The 16,855-nt window shown below is 39.7% G+C and overlaps 2 protein-coding genes across 10 annotated transcripts in view; one reads left to right on the top strand and one right to left on the bottom strand.

Annotated features, from left to right (window-relative positions):
- C2CD3 (C2 domain containing 3 centriole elongation regulator) overlaps positions 1-7,914 on the bottom strand; it is a 158,616-nt gene extending 150,702 nt beyond the window's left edge. For 5 of the 8 annotated variants that reach the window (XM_023209423.2, XM_023209426.3, XM_023209422.2 and 2 more), the window contains exons 1-2: positions 7,742-7,914; positions 5,055-5,324 (exon numbers count right to left, since the gene is read on the bottom strand). In XM_023209423.2, the coding sequence (XP_023065191.1) occupies positions 5,055-5,324; positions 7,742-7,811 (340 nt within the window). In that variant the 5' untranslated portion in view covers positions 7,812-7,914. The other 3 variants (XM_023209421.1, XM_023209424.1, XM_023209427.1) reach the window with 2 other exon arrangements.
- Positions 7,774-16,855, top strand: part of PPME1 (protein phosphatase methylesterase 1) — an 87,268-nt gene continuing 78,186 nt past the window's right edge. The window contains exon 1 of one of the 2 annotated variants that reach the window (XM_023209431.3): positions 7,774-8,233. In XM_023209431.3, the coding sequence (XP_023065199.1) occupies positions 8,133-8,233 (101 nt within the window). In that variant the 5' untranslated portion in view covers positions 7,774-8,132. The remainder of the gene's footprint in view (positions 8,234-16,855) is intronic. The other variant, XM_023209432.2, reaches the window with a different exon arrangement.

The raw sequence follows: 16,855 nt of genomic DNA on the forward strand, positions 1-16,855 counted from the left end.
ACTGCTGTGTGAGGAACTGGGGTTACTGCAAGCAGAACACTAGTACAGCGTCTTCCCACATGGTAGTTGCTGAATGGTTGTTAAATGACTTTAGGCAAATTACTTGACATATCATAGTCTCTGTGTAACAACTTGATATGGTTTGGCTGTGTCCCCACCCAAATCTCATCTTGAATTGTAACTCCCATAATCCCCACATGTCATGGGAGACCAGGGGGAGATAACTGCATCACAGGGGCGGTTCTCCCCATGCTGTTTTCATGATAGTGGGTTAGTTCTCATGAGCTCTGATGGTTTTATAAGGGGCTTCCCGCTTTGCTGGGCACTCATTTTTCTCTCCTGCTGCCATGTGAAGGACGTGTTTGCTTCCCCTTCTGCCATGATTGTAAGTTTCCTGAGGCCTCCCTAGCCATGTGGACCTGTGAGTCAATTAAACATCTTCCTTTTACAAATTACCCAGTTTCAGGTAAGTCCTTATAGCAGCATGAGAATGGACTAATACACTACTCATGGGGTTATCTGAAAGTCACATGAGCAAATAAATATAAAAGTGCTTTGTAGACTATAAAATGGTATACACACATAGAATAAGGGAAATTGACTAACATTTATTCATTGGGTATTTACTAACAGCCAGGCTCTTCCACGTCTCGTTAATTCTCTTAACAACCCTATGATACAGGTGTTTCTGTCTTCATTTGGGGATAAAAGAGGCTCTGCAACGTCATGTATATTCCTAGGTTCACCCAGCTTTAAATTGACAGAACTGGGCTAAAACTCATTTCTATCCAACTATAAGTCCACTATACTTAATTATAAGTCCACTACACTATTCATCACTTCTAGGACAAAAAGCTTAATTCTTAATAGACTTCTGACCTTTATACTTCATTTGTTGTGGAATTAGAACCACTATTGTTCAGCACTATTCCTACTCCCATTTGTCTTTCACATTCCAACTAACTGAATCCTATCTGATCAAAGAGAGGTAAAAATCAGGTAGTGCAGCCATAATTTTCTCAGTTTCTACTCTAGTTGTTCCATGCTCCAAACATTTTCATGGCTGCTATTTTCTGCAACAGAACAAAGGGTAAAGGAAGAAAGATGTAAGAGTATGAGGCATATCTCAGAATCCTATAATCCTTCTATTTTCTAAGGCAGTATAATATAATAGAAGTATTAATAATTTTGGAGTTAAGTGCCTCCCTGAATTTAGGGTTGGTGCCAGGGTAACCTTGGGTTAGTCACTTTTAACTCTTTGAACCTCAAATTCATCACTCAGAAAATCAGGATAATACCCACTGCAAATGTACAGGGCCTCAGAGCATGCTTTCTAGCGCTCTGCAGAGGCTTCATCTTATTTCTCCTACTGTATTTTCACTTTCTGTAAACAAAAAGTTATGAAGATTTAAAATGTAAAGATTTTCTCATTAATTAAACAGAAATCTGTACCTAACATGTTTTTGTAGTTGCCTTAACTTCTGTTTAGAATAAGGTAAAATAGATATGAAGAAAGTGATCAGGCATGGTGGCTTGCCTGTAATCCCAGCACTTTGGGAAGCCAAGGCAGGAGGACTGCTTGAGTAGAGAAATTTGACACCAGCCTGGGCAACAACAGTGAGACCTCATCTCCACAAAAAATACAAAAATTAGCTGAATGTCGTGGCATCTGCTTATATTCCCAGCCACTCAGGAGGCTGAGGTGGGATGATTGCTTGAACCCAGGAGGTTGAGGCTACAGTGAACTGTGCTCGCATCACTGCACTCCAGCCTGGCTGATGGAGAGAGACCTTTTCTCAAAAATAAAATAAAATACATACGAAGAAATAAATAAAATGATCTATACATCAAATAAGATGATAGACTTGAAAGTATTTCAAACACTGTAAGATGCAATACATTTCCCCTTCTTTTTATATGTTATTTTTATCTGAAGAACTCACATAATCGTTCTTACCACTTCTCTCCAGCCTAGAAAAAAAGAGCAACCCCATTTCATTTCAAATGTTAATACTGATACAGCCTATATATTTCACTCATTTGTAAATCTCTTCATACAGTAGGGACTTCTCCTTTTTTGACTCATACAGTATCCTAATTACAAGGTTATTTTGTACTTGTCTTAATATCTTGAGTGCAATAAAAATGGCTTGAGAAAAAAATATGGTTCATGCTAATATGTGACAACATGTTCATTACTTTACTTTTTGCATTTTATATTATTTTAAGTTAAATATGTACACAAAAGAGTAAATAAAATAATAATAATAACGTGAATACCTACCACACAGGTTAAGAAATAGCACACTTTTTCCAAGTTTTTGGTTAGAGCACACACTTTTGTGAACTGATGTCTTATCTCTTCATTTTCTGTTGTTTTCTTTCTTTTTTAGAAACAGGGTCTCACTCTGTCACCCAGGCTGGAGTACAGCGGCACGAACATGGCTCACCACAGCCTTGACTTCCTGGGCTCAAATGATTTCTCTCACCTCAGCCTCCCAAGTAGCTGGGCCTACAGGTGTGCACCACCATGCCCAGCTAATTAAAAAAAATTTTTTTTTTGTAGAAACAGAGTTTTGCTATGCATGTGGAATGTAATTTTTTTTGTAGAAACAGGGTTTTGCCCAGGCCGGTCTCGAACTCTTGGCCTCAAGTGATCTTCTTGCTTCAGCCTCCTCAAGTGTTGAGATTACAGGCGTGAGCCACCACATTCAGTCTCTTATCGCTTCATTTTCTAAAAAACATGTCATGTCAGCCAGGTGTGGTGGCTTACGCCTGTAATCCCAGAATTTCGGGAGGCCAAGGCGAGCAGATCATGAGGTCAGGAGATCGAGACCATCCTGGCTAACACGGTGAAACCCCATCTCTACTAAAAATACAAAAAATTAGCCGGGTGTGGTGGCAGGAGCCTGTAGTCCCAGCTACTGGGGAGGCTGAGGCAGGAGAATGGCCTGAACCCGGGAGGCGGAGCTTGCAGTGAGACAAGATTGCACCACTGCACTCCAGCCTGGGCAACAGAGCAAGACTCCATTTCAAAACAACAACAACAAAAAAAAAACCATGTCATGTTTACAGTTGGACTGTCACTTATAAGGTTGAACTCATGTGTCTCCTGTTGAAATTCTACCTTTTCCATGGCCTTCTTTCTTAACTAGAATCATGAAATTTGGGTGCTGGCACATTTGATGTTTAACTCTTTCAATTTACTGGTGGGAAAATTAAGGCCCAAGAAGATGAAATGGCTTGCTCAAAGTCAAACAGCAAGAGCATAGAGTAGAAGCAGGATTCTGGCTTCCTAATAAGATTAGTCCTTATGAACTTCCTAGAATATTCATATGATATTACTATATGTATCAAGTAATCAGACACTGTCTGGCATTGCTCACTACTGTTTCATGTATGTCAGTTTTGTTTTCAACTAATCTTTAAGTTCCTTTTGGGCAGGGAATACATCTTAAATCTCTGTACACACTGCCTGAGTCTTAATATTTTTGTAAGACTTGTACCTACAATGTGTCAGCTACTAGATCAATCACTTTACAAACATTTTTTTCATTTAGTATTCACAATAATTTCTGACAAATAAGTGCCATTTTTCCCAATTAACTAATAGGAAACTGGGGCCCTAAGATGCTAAGGAAGCTCTCAGCATCACCTAACAATCTAGTCCTGAAACCAGAGTTCAAACTCTAGACTGTCTAGACTTCAACCCGTTCAACCGGGTTGCTTCTTTGTGAAAATACCTAGAAAATGGAAGGGCAACTATATGATCCCATTTTACAGATGGGGAAACAGGAATCAGAAATGGGAAGAGACTTTCCCAAAATCACATAGTTGGTAACACCAATGTAAATGTTCGAATGCTAAATCCAGTGCACCAGTATACCATAAGATGTTCAAATAAATGTCTGACCTGTTGATTACCATGTTAATAAATTCCTTGTCTCTTATTAAATTTCTAATCACTCCTCATTTGTTACATTACATAAAAATACTACCTGAGGATTTAAGTTTTAAGTTTACAGTACCAAGATTATTTATGAGTATCTTTTAATCGCATTTATTGCATTTAACCTACTATTAATAACTAAACTTTTTTGTGAAGTTAGAGTTCTGTATCATTCTGACTAATTTTTTGGATTTTTTGTAAACCCCACAGTGCCTTAAACAATGTCTAGCATGTGCTAAATATATTTTTTGAATGATTGAATTACAGCATTTGTTCTTTACATGTTGATGTTTCAAAAATTTTTTCTCGAGGGAATGTAAGTTACTCAAGGACAAGTTAATCTTTAACTCACCCCTGGCTCTCCAATATTCTGAGCCCAACAATGTTTACATGATAAATACTCGAATTTTATTGACTTGAACTGAATTGATTTGATAAATAACCCCATCACCCAAAACGTATTTATGTGAAAGCTTGACCTGAATGAAGAAATAACATAGTACACTCAGAATACTTTCCTTGTACAAAAATGAAGACATCTTGGCTTCTGGTTCCCTACAGAGGGATGCTTTCCATCTCTGAACATTTGTAATACTAACTCCCTAAACCATTCATTTGGCATTTAGTATGTATTATCTTATACTATTGGTAAATTTTACATCTATATCCCCTTTCCTTGAGTATAACGTAAACCCCAGAGCTGAGACTACAGTTATTACCTAAAAGAGCATGGTGTAGTGAAAAGAGCATGAGTTTTGGTGACAGACAGAAGTGGGTTCAAATCCTAATTCAGTCATTTATCAACTTTGTGACCTCAGAAAGTATTCATTTCATCCCTCCAAACTTGTTTCATTGTCTGTAAAACAGAGACAATACCTATCTTTCAGGGTTATTGTAAGGATTAGAAGTAATACATTTCAAAACTGCTGGCACACAGTAACACTCAATAAATTTACAAAGAAAAATCTCTACTATAAAAACTCTTTGACTCTTCAATAATTAAGAATGCCCATATATGCTAGGTACACAATAACACTTATTGCTGACAATATAACCACATGCTTTGTATTATGTCTGCAGGTGCAATGATAAAACAATAACATACCTGTTAGATAAGAGGTAAACTGTTTTGGACCACAACGAATAGCATAACGTGTAGTTGTTCTCACAGCTTTTGGTTCAGTCTGCAATGCATCCCTGGGACAAAAGAGGGTTCCATCTGATGTTTCTCCCCACCATCTCACTCGGACCAGTACACAAGTGGGAGGCTTTGCAATCTTCCATATGACTCTATTAATAGTAAGTTTTAGAAAGCAGCGTAGCTGGCCTTCAACCAGAGGTGGTAGGCTTGTAGACGGAGAAATGTCACTTAAACCTGTAGAGGAATCCAAGAAAATGGAATCAAAATTTAGACTAAATATAGAAAACATATAATACGCTTTTTGAATGAAAACAAACAAAACATTTTAGTCTTAAGTTTAGCAATTTATCATCATTTAGAAAAAAGGTTTATCCTACCCATTATTCTAACACATGAGAAATAACTATCAAATCAGACCACGGAATAATCTACCTGATCATGTAAGTCACCCTGATAACTAATTAGTATTTAAGGTTTGATTTGAGTTACTCTAAGTAAAGAACATACCAACAAAGACACAGTAACATAAACTTTTCTTTAGAGTTACTATTTGAAAAATACAAATATCAGAAGTAGCTGAAATTTTTCTAAGTATGGTTCAAATTTTTACAAGTACAGTTGTTTTAAATATTGCAACATCTATGGTTTTTAAGATATGTAACCTTTAACTCTTTTTTTTTTAAAAAAAAATCACTAACTATAAAACAGTAACAACTCCCTTCACTCACAAACAATTTAGACTATATCATACAACTCAGCATTTCAATGAAGAACATCTTAAATTGTCTGTAACTTTTCTTTCCTGCCAAGATCACACAGTCAGTGAGGACACAGACTATCTAATCTTCAGATTCTGCCACTGTTTTTAACACAGTGCTGGGTTCATATATTTATTGGCTTTAGTATTTATTGGATTTCATAACGACATTAAAGTGTAAACAAAGCAATTAATCATGACTTTCTATAAAATTTTCCTTTAATGACCCTGATTGTCTTCCATTCATAGTACATTTTCAAGAAGACTTAGAGGAAATTTAAGAAACCATTTATACATTATGTATACCTTTTTTTTTCCTTTGACTTTTCTTTGAGGAGTGGTTATGCCTCAAAGAAGGAAATATATGGAATGTATCAGGACTAATTATTTGGACTTCTAATGCAAATACCCCCTCTGCCCTCCATAGTGGAGAAAAGACCCACCATAATCCTTATGGATAGTTTCAACATAAAAATTATACACGATTGTGTATATATTTCTACTATGGAAATGGTATAGCAAAAAAAGTATATTCTGTTCTATACTATATTATTTCTACTTTGACTTTCCGCTTATCAACCAAACATGCTTAACTGGTTTGACACAGGGAGCACTAGTATGCTTCAGTCTCAGATCCTCCATCTTTCGTGGCAGGAAAGTTACTACCTCAAAATTGCCTTAGTAATCTTTAAACAGCTTGGATAAGAGTAATTCCCAGATTGTAGCTTCAGTCCTCAACCCAATGGCCTAATGTCCTATCACTGCTCCGAACCAATACTTCTTTTCTCACTAAACTGCCTACGATGCAAAAAGGCAGGTTCACCCACTGTCCTTTTTCCTTCGAGGCAGTCTTGTAGAGATTCAATATCCAGTTTCCTGATCTGCCCTCGGTTCCTAGTTTGACTGTTCTCACTGCAGCTAACATCCCCTACTCGGTGAGCCTGTGTCTCCTCGAGCTGCTAACCTGATAAGGACTCTCTGCTGTACACTCTTTCAGGATCTCAGGTCCTTCAGGAGAACCTCATGCCCTTATCCCCACTTCAATCCTATCACACCTGTCATTCCCCACTCTTCCCCGCTCTATACTCCACAATTATTTTTTTCCCAACTCCTACTCATAGCCAGCGCTTCATGCTTCATTCATTCAACAAACATCTACCAAGTCCTGCTTTGTACTAATCCTTCGTCATTCAGTAACGTATAAAACGTGATTCTTGTCCACAATCACACAAGAAATGATATCATCCCTTTGCCAATTTATGTTTCTTCCTGTCCCTGCGGACCTCTAAAGCTACACGCACACATACATTTCACCTCGTTATCAAAACCAATCCTATTATTGTTTGTTCTCCTCCTCTACAGTCATCCCACCGGTAACCTTCATCTCATTAATCACCACTTTGTGGCCCCTACCCCAGCCCCTAATTCCTTTCTATTCTCTGGAGGGCCAACTGCCCTTCCTTTTAACCTTCTGGTCCCCTAGCTATTTCCCTTCTTACGCCCCTTTTCTTGTTTATCCAGCGGGGGTGGGGGTCTCCCTAAAATTCCTTACACCCTGCTCCCCTGTTAACGCTTTCCTCAATCTTTGATTGCTCGGGTTACCTCTTTTTTTGCGCCCACGGCTGCCCCCAGGCCCTTGGCCTTTTCGTTGCTTCATGATGAGACCAAGCTCCTCTTCATCAGCGCAACTCTGTCTCCAGCACCTAAGCAGTAGCCTCCCGCCATCCCTCCCCACGGCGCCTGCGTTCCCCGGCAACCGGCGCCGCTGGGCAGCCTGGGAGGCAGGAAAAAGCCACTCTTCCTCTAACAGTCTCCGGAAAACAGTGCGAAGAGAAGGCGCCAAGACGCCTTCCCTCCAATAGACTATAATACCCAGGATGCTTTGCTACAATACCTCTGCGGGGTTGGCTGGGGGCGCCTCCAGCTGCGCAAGCGCATAGGGATACGCCCGTTGAGGACTCCATTGCCCAGGGTGCATTGCCCTGAAGACCGCTCCTCTCTCCGGTGAAAGTTGTCGGGTTTCCAGTTGGGAGACTGCGGAGTTCGCAGACTCTGTTACCCAGCTTCCTTTGTGTGAGGGCTGTTGCGCACTTCCGGTGGAAGCGCTGAAGCGAGTGGGTGGAGTTTGCAGAGCCGGTGGGCGGTAGGCTGTGCTACCGGTAGCTGGGTGCTGTCCAAAGGCTACAGGGCGTCGTTAGGGGAGCGAGTCGTGACCGGTTGGGCCACACTCAACGTGGGACGAAGGTTCGCCTACTGTTTGACTACGTGCGTGCAGCCTTTCCTTGATGTCGGCCCTCGAAAAGAGCATGCATCTCGGCCGCCTTCCCTCTCGCCCGCCTCTACCCGGCAGTGGGGGCAGTCAGAGTGGAGCCAAGATGCGAATGGGGTACGTGACCCATACCCCTTCTACCTAGGGCCAGGCCCCGGCCATTGGAGAATGGTGGTTCTGGGCGTTCAGAGAGGCACGGGGAAGGAGTCTACCGATAGGAGAAAATGTTGGCGGCGGCCTGGAGATATTTAGATGGAGTAGAAGGCAGATTGGGGAATTAGGGGAGGCGCCAAGTCAATAGAAATTGGAGGAAAAATAATGTTGGAGGAAGAGGGGAATGAGGCAAAGGTTGGGGAAGCTGAGAGACTAACATAACTGAGAATCACCTCCAGAATGAAGGAGGTTTAGAAAAGGGAGTAGAACGGTGACAAAGGTGGAGGAAAATCGGCCAGGGAAGGTGGAGGGAAATGGGGAATGACTGAGAGAAAAGTTGAGGGGAATTGAGGCAACAACTAAGGAAAGGTTTGAGAGGAGTGGATATTGTAAAAGTTCTAATATCTATACTGTGAGAACTAGATACTAGAAAAGCGGAGGGAGTTGGACAGGGTTGGAGTACCAAAGAGGAGCACTAGGAAGCAGAGGATTCTAGATAATTCCCAGTGGTCTAAAGACAGATTCAGGGAATGAGAGGTGAGATTAGGCCTCTTAAGGGAGAAGGAGAAAGTTTGGGGAGTAGGCCTAAGGTAAGATGGAGAACATAGCCATGAAGATTGTTAAGAGTAATAGGAATGTGCTGAGAAGCTGGACAGGATAAGGGAGAGAGAAGAAGAAGAGGACTGAAGAATTTACAAAGTGACCATAGGCTCTAAAGATTGAGAAATGACTATAAATACGGTTTGGTGAATTGAAGTGCTGCAGTTGTAAGGTCTGGGAAGCTTAGAGGAAGATTTGGGCAATCAGTTTTTGCTGGGCTAATAGATCTGAGGGAAGCGATGTACTGGCCTAAGACTTTGAATTAGTGAAGCATTGGGAATTAGGGAAATAGTTTGCTGGAAAGAGAGGAGAGCCATGTTGAAGAGATAGGCTTTGGAATTTTAGATCATTAAATGGCTTGTGCCAGGTTAGGGGATACTTGGGCCGAGGACAGAGAATGAGGTGAACATGGGATAATTGTTGGAAAGTGGAGACAATTGAATAGGCATTTGGTTTTGAGGGGATATTTGTAGTTTCAGACAGGATTCTGGGAATTAGTGACTCTAAAGTGAAAAGGAGTAGGAAGGATACTTAGGTATGAAGACTCAAGAGTATATTTGGGATTCTAGAGATGAATTGATACATATTCTTTGAAAAAGGACTACAGAAGAGAAACCTTAGGTTCTGAAAAAGTAATATGTGTAAAAACTTATCAAAAGAAGCGAGAATACGAGATGCAGTCCTGTGACAGTAAGTCCTAGGGATGAAAAGAAAGGAGAATCCTATAAAACAGTGGGATAAAGGAATGGGAAGAACAATTGGAAAAACCAGGGAAGGAAGCTAAGAATTGAAGTGGAGACCTGCTATGATATGCAGTAGAAAAAGGAGAAAACCTTAGCAGGGGGAGATAAGAGAGATGGACGCACAATAGAGGAGGTAGAAGGCTACATAGAACGTAAAATGAAGATTATTTTGACTTTGGAAGATCGAAAAGTTGGACTATAACATGAATAAAGAGAATTTGGAAACTGACCCATAACATTATTTGGGAAAATTAACCTGGAGTTTCATATTAATGTAACATCAATTGTTGTTATAGATCTTCATTGCTGCCTTTGTTAAACTACAATTTGATCTTTCAGTATACCAGCACTCTTCTATACAAATACATAAGAAAATCAGATTTTTAATAATTATACATTCTTTAGATAAGTTAATTAGGGCTCAGCTTCTGATTTTGTCAAAACAAGTTTTCTGAAGATTGAAGAACTGGGTGAAAATACTGAGAGAAAATAAAAGGAAAATCTGCTGATTAGAAGATTGTATAATTGTTAGTAATTCATCGTTTTTATTTTGTATTACTTTTCATTTTATTTTTTTTAGAGACAGAGTCTCGCTGTGTTGCCCAGGCTGGAGTGCAGTGGCACAATCTTGGCTCACTGCAACTTCCCCCTCCCGGGTTCAAGTAATTTATGGGCCTCAGCCTCCCAAGTAGCTGGGATTACCGGTGTACACCACCATGCCTGGCTAATTTTTGTGTTTTTGGTAGAGATGGGATTTCACCATGTTGGCCAGGCTGGTCTTGAACTCCTGGCCTCAAGTGATTTGCCCCACTTGGCTTCCCAAAGTACTGGGATTACAGGATTGAGCTACCATGCCTGGACAACTTATCCTTTTTAAATAGATGCTTTGGTCTTCTTGGTTTAGGGTAACTGCTTATCCTGCAAAAGAAAGTTCTTTAGAAAGGTCTTTCTGTATGATAGTATTGTGAAGAGAAGAGCATATATTGGTGAATATTTGTGTGGTCCTCAAATGGCTTGTTTTCCCATATTTTTCTTTTCTACTTTATTGGTACATAAGCAGGCTTCATCTAAGTCTCATGGTAGTAATAATACAGATTCTCTTTCTCCTTAGAATCATAAAGCTGAAAGAGCATAGACATGGTCTCCTGATTTCACCACTCCAACTACATAGTTGAGGAACCGAATATTCAGAGAGTCCTGTATTCTGTAAGGGAATGTATTAATAAATGAGGGAACTGAGACTCAAATATTCCTAAAGCACCCTAGAAGCTTAGCGGTGGGGCTGTTAAGGACTAGGACTTGGGTCTCTTGACTGTGAGACCCATTGTGTATTTTGAAGTCGTAATTGTCATCTGGGAATACTTAATTTGAGTTGTGTATCTTACTCCTTTGCATATAATACAGGATTCAGTCTTTTTCTTCAGTCAGTTGTAATTTATGAAGTCTCACACCAATTTCAAAGCATTCTTTATGTCTCCTTATACTTACTTCCTTTTTTCTTAACTTCTATTCTTCCACTCTATCTATCTGTTACTCACAAGTTAGTCCTGTTCCCTTGATAGTCTCTTGTGTGGCTTACTCTTTCAACTATTTTTCATGATCTCTTGCCTTCAATTTCACTGAACATTATTTAGGCATGTTTGCATATTCAGGGTGCATATTCTGAGTTGGTGAGTTTGTTTTTTTTTTTTTTTTTTTTTTTTGAGACGGAGTCTCGCTCTGTCACCCAGGCTGGAGTGCAGTGGCTGGATCTCAGCTCACTGCAAGCTCCGCCTCCCGGGTTTACGCCACTCTCCTGCCTCAGCCTCCCGAGTAGGTGGGACTACAGGCGCCCGCCACCTTGCCCGGCTAGTTTTTTGTATTTTTTAGTAGAGATGGGGTTTCACCGTGTTAGCCAGGATGGTCTCGATCTCCTGACCTCGTGATCCGCCCGTCTCGGCCTCCCAAAGTGCTGGGACTACAGGCTTGAGCCACCGCGCCCGGCCATGTGAGTTTTCATAATTCAGTTTTTCAGATTAGATTTAGTAATCCAAAGTATCGTTGGATAATTTAATAATAGCAATTTTTAAAGTAAGTACTGTGTGCCAGACATTGCAATGGTAACTTTATGTCATTTAATGTGTGCACAGACCTGCAAGGTGAATATTTTCCTGCATTATGAGTAAAGACATTCAGACTCAGAGATTAAAAGTCACCCAACTAGTATGTAGCAGAATCAGGATTCACCCTAAGTTTAGTCTCTAGAATCCATTCGCTTTTCAGTACACCAATATTTTCTCCTGGTTAAGGCCTGAAATCCTCGTGTCACTGTTCCTTTTAATAGATGCCAATGGATGTTGCCAAAAACGTAGTGGTTTTGAACTTCTTTATTCAAGCTTTTAGAGCTACTCTGACTAAAGTAGATTTGGGATCCCTATTTGCTTTGCACCCCTGGTGTGCTTGAGAGAAGTATCTTTTGAAAGTCACTGCTTTCGTATATACTATTACTATTAGAGGAACTATAAAATATTAAATCCATTCATTATTCAACCTGTTTCTGGTTTATCAGTAGTTGTACTTTTTGGCCAGGTGTGGTGGCTCATGCCTGTAATCCCATCACTTTGGGAGGCCAAGGCAGGCGGATCACCTGCGGTCGGGAGTTCAAGACCAGCCTGACCAACATAGAGAAACACTGTCTCTACTAAAAATACAAAATTAGCTGGTGTAGTGGCACATGCCTGTAATCCCAGCTACTTGGGAGGCTGAGGCAGGAAAATCGCTTGAACCCAGGAGGCGGAGGTTGCAGTGAGCCAAGATCGCGCCATTGCACTCCAGCCTGGGCAACAAGAGCCAAACTCCATCTCAAAAAAAAAAAAAACAAAAACAAAAACAAAAACAAAAAAAACTTTTCTATATCTCTTACTCCTTTTTCTTTTTCTTTTTAAGAGATAGGGTCTTGCTGTGTTGCCCAAGCTGAAGTACAGTGGCTTTTCATAAGTGTGATCTTGGTGCATTACAGCCTCAAACTCGGGGGCTCAAGCAGTCTTCCCACCTCATCCTCTTGAGTAGGTAGGACTGAGGATGTATGCTAGCATACCCACTTCTGTAGTGATTCAACTGACATGTATATAGTCGTCCCTTTTTATATTCTATGAGGTAAACTAGGGCAGGAGTTAATATTTAATAAATGAGAAAACAAATGTTCACTGACTTGCCTAAGATCACAGAATCATTACATGGCAGGAACAGCATTCAAACCCAGGACTTCATATTTTTGGTCTATTATTCTTTTTATGGCATGCATTGAAGGGTTTGGTATTTGAAGTGACATAGATCTAGGTTTGAAGCCCAACCTAGGTGTTTACATTGGTCAAGTCATTTAACTTCTCATCGTCTGTTTTCTTATCTCTAAAATGAGAATAATTCTGCTTACCTTAGAGTGCTGTGAGAATAAGATAATACATAAAAAGCACTTATAGTTCCTGACACGTAAGCTCTTAAGGAATGATAGCTAGTAGATAATTATAGATTGAGAACTGTGAAGAAGGTTCATAGTTTATGTGGAAGCTCTCCTTTCAGTTTCTTATGTTATCAGTTTTTTTGTCCCCATGAGCTGTATGTTTATTCATATCTGATCAGATAGTCTTTCATCCATCTTCTTAAATTTATTATGGTTATCGGGCTTCTTAGGAAGGCTTTAATGAGCTATTCACACAGGTGGGGAAGTAAAGGGCAAAGTGAAGTGATTTGCTCAAGGTCACAGATTGAGTTACTAAAATAATCAAATCCTAGTATTTCTGGGTTTTTTAATTTTTTCATTAGATTTTTAAAAAATTAAGTTACAATTTATATGCTATAGAATTCATTCTTTTAAAAGTACAATTCAGTGATTTTTAGTATGTTCACTGGGTTGTACAATTGTCACCACTAATTGCAGAACATTTTCATCCTCCCATAAACTCCTTACTCATTAGCATCCTCCCTTCCCCCAGCATGTATTGCTTCTGGCTCTTGAGTCACAGAGAGGCTTTTCCTTTTTTCAGGTTATAAAGGAATCATTTATATTTTTTCTTGGTGCCTGTATGGTGTCCTTTTTTATTTTTTTGAGATAGAGTCTTGCTCTGTCACCCAGACTGGAGTGCAGTGGCATGATTTCGGCCTGCTGCAACCTCCACTTCCTGGGTTCAGGCAATTCTCCTGCTTCAGCCTCCTGAGTAGCTGGGATTACAGGCATGCACCACTACACCCAACTAATTTTTGTATTTTAAGTTGAGATGGGGTTTCATTATTTTGGCCAGGCTGGTCTTGAACTTCTGGCCTCAGGTAATCCAGCCACCTCAGCCTCTCAAAATGCTGGGATTATAGGCGTAAGCCACCGCGCCTGGCCATTTTTTTTTTTAAATCCATTTGAAGTTTATCTTGATATGCAAAGTGAGGAACAGAAGAAATTTTATTTTTATGCAAAGGCTATCTAGTTGTTTTAACATCATTTATTAAATTTTTTAGTCCTTTACCCATTATGTAAATTTCACTATAATAAAGAAATAATCCTGGCCAGGCTCCGTAGTCCATACCTGTAATCCCAGCACTTTGGGAGGCCGAGGTGTGTGGACCGCTTGAGCTTGGGAGTTGGAGACCAGCCTGGACAACATGGTGAAACCCCTTCTCTACAAAAATCACAAAAATTTAGCTGGGTGTGGTGGTGTGTGCCTGTAGTCCCAGCTACTCGGGAGGATCATTTGAGTCCGGGAAGCAAAGGTTGCAGTAAGCCAAGATCATGCCACTGCACTACAGCCTGGGATGCAGAGTGAGACTTGGTCTCAAAAAAAAAAAAATTCTTCCTCAGTAATTAAAATGACACCTTTGTCATATGCCAAATTTCTATATAGATCTGGGTCTGTGAAGTTTCTTTCATGTGCCACTACTGTACTTTTAATTAGAGGCTTTATTAGTATGTTTTGATGGATGGTAGAGGTTGTTTCCCCCTCATTCATTTTTAGGATTTTCCTCGTTCCTCTTGTTTCTTTCCTCACAAATAAACTTTCTAATCCCATAGACTAGTGCCAGAAAATAATTCTGACAGTATTTTTATTGGGATTACTAAATACAAACATTAATTTAGAATAAACATTTTTATGATGTCGAATGTTCCTTGAAGAAATATGGTATCTTTCAATTTGTGTGAATCCCTTTTGAAGGAAATATATTTCAGATTCCAAGTATTGACCTAAATTATATTCAATCTACTGTTACTTAAATTCCATAGTACTCTTAAATAATTGTAAAACTCAATAGATTTACTGTTTAAATACAATTAAATCTGCAAAAAGCCCCCAAATCAGCAACATTATATTGATGTGAAATAATCTAATTTGCTGTTATCAGTTTACTGTAGTTTAAACTACAAGGACATTTATTATTGATAGGATGTTCCAGGGTTCATTCAATTGCTAAACAATTTCATTCAGGACCCAGGCTTTTTGCATCCTTTCTTTTGCCATCCTTAGAATGGTGGCTTTTCCTTCTCTTGCTTGTCATCTTATGGTTGCAGGATGGCTGCTGCCACTCTGCTTCTATCTTATGTTTACAAATGAAAAGAAACAGGGGCCAAAGTCCTTTCCTAGCTAAGCTTGTCTTTTAATTTTTTCCCAGAAATGCAAGCTCCCCAGCAGATTTTTTCGTTAAGTCTTTTTGTCCAGAACTGTTTGCATAACCATCCTAAAAGCAATCACTGGCAGTAGGGAATGGGATTAACTATGACTGGTTTAGACCAATTTTGATTCATTCCCTTGGACTGTAGGAGAGACAACAAGAGATCTCCACTAGCTGCTTAAACAAAAGCATCACAATTTTGTTAGGGAAGAAAGAGTGGGAAATGGGCAGGTAATGTCTGGAATGGAGAATAAACAGCATCTGCCCCAAATCCTGAGGTTAACAAGTAGAGAAGCCTAATCTTCTGATTTCAACTTCCCTACTGTTTTCATTGCAGTGTAAGTATAGGAAGTAATAATCCCACCCCCAACTCCCCTGCCCCTTATTGCCAGATTTGAGCCCCTTGACATTCATTTCAGAACTTCTGAGTAAAAGTCCATTTTTCCACTGTTGCTTATTGCCAGCAGATCCATTTCTTCTTGTATCTTCAAAATTGGGTTGTTTGCTCTTTTGTTTTATTTTAAACCTAATGAACCTTCCTTGTTATGCTCCTTGATGTCAGATTTGAGAAGACTTTTTCCTTCAAACTATGAAATAGTTTTTTGTTTTGTTTTGTTTTTATTTTTTTAAGAGAAGAAACGTTTAATTAATAGTTCCATTAAGAGGGTGGCCACACACTTAGATATTCTTCAAATACAACATTGATTACCAGTTTAAGGTACATTCTACCAATATATTTTGAAGATTGAATAAGAGATTATATTGAAAATTCCAGTCATTTCAAACCACACCAGAAGACTGAAGTTGTTTACTTATCAGTCCTTTTCCTATATGCTTCTGTGTGTGTTTCTGGCCATGGACTTTTTCCAGGTTTAAGTAGACATCCTCTCTCTGCCACTAACAAGTTGTATGACTCTGGTCCGTTATTTTTCTCTTCCTGGGCCTCATTATCGTGGAAAGAAAGAACACTTCGGCACCTGACATGCTTGTTTAAATCCAAGCTCCCCAGCCTGGGCAACATAGCAAAAACTTGTCTCCACTAAAACAAAACAAAACAATCAGGCATGGTGGTGCACACCTGTTAGTCCCAGCTACTTGAGAGACTGAGATGGGAGAATCACTTGAGCCTGGGAGTTTGAGGTTGCAGTGTGCTGTGATCGTGCCACTGCACTCCAGCCTGGGAGACAGAATGAGAGCCTATCTCTAAAAATAATAAGTATAAAATAAAAAGGTCAAATCCAAGCTCCAGTGCTACCAAAAATGGCTCTGGGCAAGTTGTTTAGTATTTCTGAGTAACCTTAAAATGAGAATACTTCAATGGTACTGTTCAAAACCCTGGTTGGTACGTAATGAACACCTCGTTGTTTCCTTTCATAAAGTAAGATTTGAGTAGATGCTCTCTAACAGCATGATTCATGATGTAGTTTTTAGAATCCTGAAGTCTGCTGCTTAATGGCATGCCTTGGAGTAAGGATCACTTCAGACCTACCACAACCCTCAGCCAGCCATCTGGTTGCTTTCTTTCCATTCTCTTCAAAGTACTGCTAATAAGGACATTTTAAAAACAGTGGTGCTTTGATTTAAATAGCTGACTGCAATTAAACTTCAGTAT

Source organism: Piliocolobus tephrosceles, chromosome 13, assembly GCF_002776525.5.
Source record: "Piliocolobus tephrosceles isolate RC106 chromosome 13, ASM277652v3, whole genome shotgun sequence".
NCBI classification, from domain to species: domain Eukaryota; kingdom Metazoa; phylum Chordata; class Mammalia; order Primates; family Cercopithecidae; genus Piliocolobus; species Piliocolobus tephrosceles.